At 34.6% G+C, this 8380-nt stretch overlaps 1 protein-coding gene across 2 annotated transcripts; it reads left to right on the top strand.

Moving 5' to 3' along the window:
• Nucleotides 1-1028: 1028 nt before the first annotated feature.
• On the top strand, nt 1029-6305 carry LOC122584956. Of its 2 annotated transcripts, none has more exons than XM_043757048.1 (4): nt 1029-1131; nt 1302-1409; nt 4393-4583; nt 6051-6305. In XM_043757048.1, the coding sequence occupies exons 1-3, from the start codon at nt 1096-1098 to the stop codon at nt 4558-4560; spliced, it is 312 nt and encodes a 103-aa protein (XP_043612983.1). In that variant the 5' UTR covers nt 1029-1095; the 3' UTR covers nt 4561-4583; nt 6051-6305. The 2 variants fall into 2 exon arrangements, with proteins under 2 accessions (XP_043612983.1, XP_043612982.1); XM_043757047.1 differs by having other exon boundaries at nt 1221-1409.
• Nucleotides 6306-8380: the final 2075 nt, after the last annotated feature.

Below are 8380 nucleotides of genomic sequence, written 5' to 3'. Positions count from 1 at the left end.
GGAGTTAACCGGAAAACCCAAGAAAAGGCTCGCTGAAAAACCGAAGCAACAACAGCAGTTCACCGGAACCCAAAAGGGCTCGCCGGAAAAACGAACTAACAAAGCAACAAGTAGTCAAATAGCCAACTACACCCTTGCACAATCCAAACAAAGATTTGGCCGTAAAAAAGTGAACATTTCTGGCCGGCAACCACCGGAAACCCCAAAAAGATCCCACCGAAAAGGATGCTATATAACGTTAGGAGCATCAACAAGTTTTATCGGCATGTATTCCGGCAATAGAAGCCAAGAAAAACATAGATCTATCCAAATATTTCCGGTTAGGTTTCCGTTGATAATGAAGTTTTTGCACAAGAACAAAAAAAAAACGATCACAAAGGCACGCCCCCGACGTTCACAAGGATCGGCCAAAACATGTCGATATATATAGCCAAAAACTAACCGATTAAACTTGCCAAAACTATAGGTTTGCCAAAGAGCCGAAACTAGCCGATAGAACAAGCCGACTACTCCCTTGCCTCTTTTTTGACTTGTGCATTTATCTGTTGACTTGGAATAGGTCCAAATTAGTAAATAATAATTTAGGGTTGAAATTTCTAACTACAAGTTATATTAAATAACTTCAAACTCTACATCATATTAAAATATTTAATAAGCTCATTAAATTTGGAGTTAATTACAAAAGTCATCCTTGCGATGTGCCAAAAGTTACAGGTTTCATTTATATTTTTCATAAATGATGATTTTGATCTCCGACTTTAGAACCCGTCAACAATTTTGGTTCAAAAACGTTGACTTTATGGCCAAAAGTGTTAACTTTTTATACGAAAGTTATTGACTTTTGGACCAAATGTATGGACGTGTATCAAAAGTCCGATATCAAAACCCTTACTTATGAATAATAAGTGTGAAACCTGTAATTTTGAATAAACTATGGGGATGATTTTTGTAATTAACCCTAAAATAAAGCGTAAACAGCAACTTTGTTCTGTTCAAAAAGGTTCTTCTATCTTCGTGTTTGGATTAATCCATAATTGGGTCGCAAATTGAAAAAAGCTGATTACGATTCCATAACCTCTTTACCGACCACAGTACATGCAGTTTTGTATTGTAATTAAACAAGATATAGTGGTATGAAATTTGATTATGTTAGGGTTTCTACTTTTAGTTTTCATATATTAATTTAATAATACTGGATGTGTATATATATTTTGTAACAGGAAAGTAGTGGTGGTTTTAGCAAAATGTCCAGGCCACTATTGTTAATTATATTGCTATTTTTGATGGTGTTGACTTCTCAGTTTGATTGGAACCATAAAATCATAGCCGCCGAATCACAAGCACGATCATCGGCTTTGTCGAATAAGCAACGTTATGTTCTCGACAGGCGAGAATCTGTTAAAGAGAAGGTCAGTGTGTGTCGAGTAACAAGGCTAGTTTGAATGTTTGTTTCCTATTCTTTTACTTACTTGTATATGTTGCATAGTCGTCTCCGTGATTCTATAGCGGCGGCGATTAATGTAGTTTGTTGACGTAAAAGGGATAGTGTAGTTATTTTAGGAGTTAGAAGTTGTAAGTTGATTTCATTAAGGGTATTACAGGTATTTTAAGTGAAGATGTTTAAAATAGTGAATAAGAGGGAGGAGCATATTAGGGTTATCAACCATTTAGTTGGAAAAAAATGGAGTGAACAAATGTTTTACAATGTAGTATTATAGGTATAAATATAAATATAGATATGATGTCGCCTTTACCTGGGGGCTTGTGGAGTGAGGCCGAATAAGAGCGAGTGTGTAGTTTTACAAGCAACAATTTTTATAAATATAGTTCAAGTTTATATCTAGGTGTAGACATATCCTTATTGGAATACCAGATAAAAACAATAGAATGTGATCATGGATGATTCACACTGGTATTACGTGATTTATAATTTATAGATAAATATATTATAGGATGCTAGAAGGTGTTACCTAACAGATTTCTAGGAAGATGGAAACTGATTTAAAGATGTTGCTAGTGATTTTCTGTTATCATATTCCTGAATTCTGGTCGTGTTATGACTTAAAGTAACTTAAAAAGTTACCACAAGATATACCTGTTCATGTATGCCTTATGGGATTAAATTCATGAAAAGAAATTGTATCCCATCATACCATATATGGTCCAAATAATAGACAGAAGTTTGGCTACAAATGAGAGGATGTACAGAGTCAGATATATGGTTCAGGTAGAATGGATTGTGGAGGAATTTTGAAAATACTGCATGATACTCTCCGTTAGAAACAAATTAACTAGCACCATCCTTGATCTTTAGTTATTTTTGTGCAATTACTCCATAACTGCTCTCTTGGATAATTTCCTCAATTCATGTGAACCCCCCTCAACTGATTGATATATGTCAACTCTCGATTGACAGATCGAAGGACGTCTTTAACAGACTGAATGAAGAATAGATCAAGTATTTATCTGGAATGTGAACTAATCATACTAATCGACTCATCCTCATGTCCAGTTGTCTCTGCTTTTTCTTGTCTAAAATCATCTTTTTTTTTACAATTAATGTTATGAATTTTGGAAACTTCAGAAAGCTTGTTCTTGATTATGTGGTTCTTTTTGAGAATTGATGCAACTTTACTCTGCTCTGCTTGACATCTTTAAGGCTGTTAATATGTTTGTTTTTCAAGGCATCACAACTCACTACTCAGCAAGACCAAACCTCTTTGGGGGTTCTTGATCTACAAACTGATTGGATGAAGAATAGATCAAGTATTTATTTGGAATTTGAGCTAATCATCCTCATCCTCATGTCCAGTTGTCTCTGCTTCTTGTCTAATCTTCTTTTCAAGAATTGATGCTATGAATTTTTGAAATTTCAGAACGCTTGTTCTTGGTTTTTTGGTTCTTTCCGAGAATTGATGATACTTTACTCAGCTCTTCTTGACATCTTTAAGGCTGGTAGTATGTTTGTTTTTCAAGGCATTGCAACTCACTACTCAGCAAGACCAAACCTCTTTTGGGGCTCTTGATTTACAAACTGCCATGCAGAGTTCTTTATTTAGAAGTATCTCTTTATATTCTAATTTTCTTGTCCTTAATCTGTCATTGTCATTCAGGAGGGTGTTTATCACCTCAGGACTAAGTGATTGAACATAACAGGCAATAAGCTAGATATCTTTAACGATAGGGCTAAAACAATGTTGGGACCTAGGGAAAGGTGGGGTGACACCAGAGTAAAAAAGGGAGTCAACACTGCTTCAGATGGTGTAGTCATCTCTAGTGTAGATTGGTAGAAGTGAAAGTAGAGAATGGAGATTTGACCGAGTGTCATTAGCTAAAGGATATGGACATGGGAGTGTACAGGGTGATGCTGTTTGTTTTCCACAGAGATGCTGACATGCGAGTGTACGGAATGATGCTATATGTTTTATACATAGATGCACTTGGACCGCTCTGATACTCTGAACTGATCCAAGGCTTGATTCCAGCTTAAGTGGTTCTCGCAAAAGAATCTCAAGGCCTAGTTCCTTTCATAATTATTGTAAGAGCCAAAGTTGGGCCCATTTATGCCGGTAGCGATAACTGGGTAAAGCCCGGTCCTTTGGGTCCAATTTTCTTTCTCAAGTTTTTTTTTTTTCTCAATTGATAGTTATTAATCAACAGGGTGGCTTATATGTGCATATAGAAAAGTATTGGACTCTAAATAATGTATTATTGTTCCTACGCTCAACATTAGTGTGTCTGTAAGTCGAGATGAATATTCTGCTAACAAAATCAACTAATAGAATATCTGATTTAATATCAAATGATGATAAGATACAGTACTCTATGCTCAAAAATCCTTAACATATTATATTATTATATGTGAAATTTTTGTAAAGATAAAAATTTAGCGTATTGTACTTTTTTTCTCATTAATACTAGTTTATGTTTGGCGGTGGCTCTACTTTTAGCCACTTATTGGGCTTTGACCGAGACCAGGCCTTAATCAGCTACTATTGAAGTATGTTGCCCCAAGTTGGAATGAAGGGCCTTACCAGTTTCATGACTGGGTTTATCTTAATCGGGTCTTTTGCAGATCTATCCCGGGCCTTTTACTGTTTGTCTTTGGTTGGGTTCCCCTTTATAGCATTAACCAAGTTAGTTTGAGATGCATGAATGTTAGCTAAACCATTCTAGGTTATGATAATAAGAATATGGTTAATTGTGCCTAGAATAGTAGTAATCATATATCTGCATTCTGCTTACTATGAAATAGTCTGGGTCATTGGTATCATGGGGACTCTGGAATTCTTGCAGATAGTTAAATACTTTTAATAACTCTGGTATATCACCTGCAGTGGGCTACAATCTAAGTAGTATTCATAACTCTTGTATATCATCTTGCTATTGCAGATAATCTTATCTCAGGAAAAGCATATCCAGAAACTTAAAACACTTGTGCAGTCTCTTCAAGAACAGTTGCTGCTGTGCAGCAGTGGAAAGGATGAGTTTGTAAATGACATTACCAGTTCATTGACTGAACTATTAAATGACCCCAGACAGAAGCAAGTCTTGGAATAGTCAAGATCATCTTCCCTCTGTAGGTAATTTTCTTATTAAACGTTGGACTTTGCATTAAAAGGTTACCAACTTTGGTCCAATCTCTATCTTAGGTGACCAACTATTTTAGGCCTTTAAAACCATGAAAAGTTTCAATTGAGATTACCAACTATTAAAACATCTGGTCTAAAGGTGATAGGGCTGTTGCCCGTTTGTTGCCAAAATGATGATCGATTTGACCATGCCGATTTTTTTTCATACATGGCGCTGACATGCATCTGAAAATTGGAAATTTTAGATAATTAACTAAAACCTATTTTTGAACCGTTGATGGTTTCTCTTGGCCTGAAATAAGTTGGTTGTTACAAACAGAATATGACCAAATCTGGTTACCTTTTGTGCAATATGCTCTTTGAAACTTAACTAAGATGATAGTTTAAATTTGGCTCTCACAAATGATTAAATGGCTGTATATCTATATCTATAATGAGTGGCACTTAGTGAAGTAGACATGTATTTCTTGCCGGTAAATCGTGATGTAAAGGTAATATGGCCCATTGCTCGTTGGTAGTCAAAATGATGACTCGGCATCAACTTTTGACCATGTCGAGTTTTTTTTTCATACGTGGCACTGACTTGCATCTGAAAACTGGAAATCTTAAGATAATTACCTGAAACCCATTTTTGAAGCTTTGATGGTTTCTCTTCGCCGGAAATAAGTTATAAGTCGGTTATTAAAAACAAAATCTGACTAAAATTGGTTACGTTTTGTGCAATAAGTACTTAGACTTTAAACTTTACTAAGCTGATAGCTTAAGTTTGGCACTCACAAATGATTAAATAGCTGTATGTCTATATCTATTATGAGTGGCAGATAGTGAAATAGACATGTCTATCTTGGTAAATGGTTATGGAGGTGAGCTATCTATAATTTGTGGACATTTCCCTTGGTAAATATGTTAATATTTCTTATTTATACTGTTTGGGAATGCAGTGGCTGAATGCTCAAATCTAGAGCAGAAAAAGAACTATATTCGTGCTAGAATCTTACTTTAGGCTTTAGAAGTGGTGGTCACCTCTTTTTATCCATCGGGTTATCTTTTTATACTTTGTGTCAAGTTTCATTCAGGTGTACTCCAACTATATGAGATGTAACATGAGAACAGAAGTGTGTTTTTTATGAGTATTATATTATTGACATTAATCTTAAAAAAACGACAATTTAATGAGACAACAACCTTTGTGCTTCAGTTATTAAGATGAATCAAGAAACAACTGCTTTCTGTTGTTGATGTCAGTAAGCTGTTTTTGTTTCAGATACAGGCTATATTAATTGTTACAGGGTGTAATCTAACATGTAGATATACATTGTATTTGATTTTTTCTGGCTTTAATCCTCAGCTTGTATTGTTTTATCTGAAGAAATACGTACGATGATGTTGACCGGTTTAAACCTAGAATGCTCTTTTGGATTCATTTAGGAAATTAATACAAGTTTTCGCCTTTTGCAGATTTATGAATACATGGGTGAATAGGCAAGATTTGTTGTTCATATTGTATTGGCCTCTAAAGCAGGTTAGTTATCAAATCCTTACATTTTAATGACATCAACTCTTCATGCTAACGGGTTGTGCTCATAAATTGTATACTTAATGTGTTGCATTTATATTAATAGTTGGTCGTCTGTGTGTTTAGTTTTGTAACATGTGCACATTCAATACTCTAAGCTACCATCTATTTATCAGATTGAAAAAATACCGGAAAAAGCTAGTGATTGTAAGTTACATGTGTTTCCAGATGTTCTCCTAGGCTCTAATTAATTGATCAAGGTTGATAACATGTTACCATTATTATTGTTATATGGTGGCTAATAAAACATTGCCATTGATACATATCATGCATCAATTAGTTATCATTTAATAGATGCCCTAACTTTTGCCGTTATCGTCTACTTTGAACTTCCATTAAAATAAAACAACCCTATTGATTCGAAGTATAAAGATTGGCCCCTTGTTGGGTAGAATCAGATGCACACCTAACTTGTGTATATTTTTAATTGGTGATAGTAGGGACGGATGTATGTTACTATAAGATCGCCAGATTATTATGAAAAGATTAACGGTGCACCAAGAATTGAGGTCCTGAACATTAAATGCATCCTAGTACATCCTGCTCAAGTGGATAAATTCTAGTTCTTTCATCTATTTTTAGAAGAGAAATAATTTTAGCTATTAGTATGCAATTTTTATAAAACAGAGGTGGCAAAGGGAACTGGTGGGTAATGGGTCAAAATGTTGGGTTTTTGTACAAGTTGAAATAGTTTCAGGTCAGCTTGGTCTGAAACAATTTTGGTCCACATTTTAGATTTTTCTTTTACATGTAATTAGCTTGCCAAATATGATTAAAAAAAATAATTTTGAAGCTTGTGAGCACAAAAAAGGCACTTTGGGTCACTTTCAACATATTTCCTTTTTAGTCAACAAGAAGAAGATACCGAATCACCCCAACTATTGTTTTTTAACTTCTTGGTTGTTAAGAGATTAAAAAAAAAACCTATCCACCCATTTACCAAATTACCAGTAAATGTAAACTTGTTGGTGTATACCAACACTTCCCGTTCTTATGTTTTTCCTTTTTATGTTTTTCTTTTTATGTGAGCACCATGCCAATTCTGTACTTTCAAGTAGAGCGGAACATTCTCACTCATGTCCAGTGAATGTAATGGACCTTAATGCCTGAATTTGAACACAAAGAGTGTTCAAAATATCAAATTGTATTAGATTTGAATCTAATCTGGCAATTGAGGTGTAAGCACGTGACAGAATTAAGAGTCACGTGATGAGAAACAAGCAAGTTCCAAAATCTGTTGAGATAAAAATGTTATAGGTGAGATTATTTAATAAAGTATTCTAGTTGAGACAATAAATTAAGGTCATGGGAAAATGGAACCATATTTATTCATAGAGATAAATAGATAGATGAGAAGCCCCACTGTAATTTAAGTTGTGTAACCATATAATTATATTTATATTTATAATTTATATTACATGTATTGAATTGTTGGGAATGAAGTTTGGCCAGGACTTTAAAACCGGATTCCTTAGTAGTTGGTTTGACAAGTTTCATTACTTCATGCATTACTATAGCCTCCAATCCAATTTACCAAGTATTTATTTTCTAAAACATTGTACCCTTAGACTTAAATCCTGATTCTATATTTAGGTGTAGTAGGTTGAAATGGTTAGTTTCAGTAACTGTATAAATAACCGAAACGGTTATATTCATAACTACAGTTCATTCATCATGTTCTTGTCGTAAGATTAATGTCTTTCTGATGAATAATTTATGTATCCCTGTGTAGATTGATCTATAGTCAACAAAACATTGGACACCTGGATAAAAAGTAGGTTTGGAAATCGAATTCCAGACTAGTGCTAACTGATATCTTTCCCAATAACGTCTAAGGAATGCATTTGAAAACCTTAAGCGCGGTTTGAGTTACGGTGCTAGCTCAGACCAAGCCAAAAAAGTTTAATGATTGATTGCTGGGAAAACAAGGAAAAAGACGAACCATTGGCCCATGCACGAGTTTAAACATAATACATATGTTATATAAAATTAGATATCTTATGTCTGGACAGAGTCTGGCTCGATCGCACCTGAATCAAATGTTTAACTGCATGCATGCTCACATGTCTAATCATCAGGGTACCAGGTACCAACAGGCAAACGTCTCAAGATGTTATGCTGACAGTTTATTATCACTCTAATAAATAAATAATGTTGTGAATAGTAACAAAAATATAGTGGTTGAGTTTTCTTGTGGCCGTTTCTACTAGTA

This window comes from Erigeron canadensis, chromosome 1, assembly GCF_010389155.1.
Source record: "Erigeron canadensis isolate Cc75 chromosome 1, C_canadensis_v1, whole genome shotgun sequence".
NCBI lineage: Eukaryota > Viridiplantae > Streptophyta > Magnoliopsida > Asterales > Asteraceae > Erigeron > Erigeron canadensis.
This window is presented reverse-complemented; position numbering and strand designations above follow the sequence as displayed.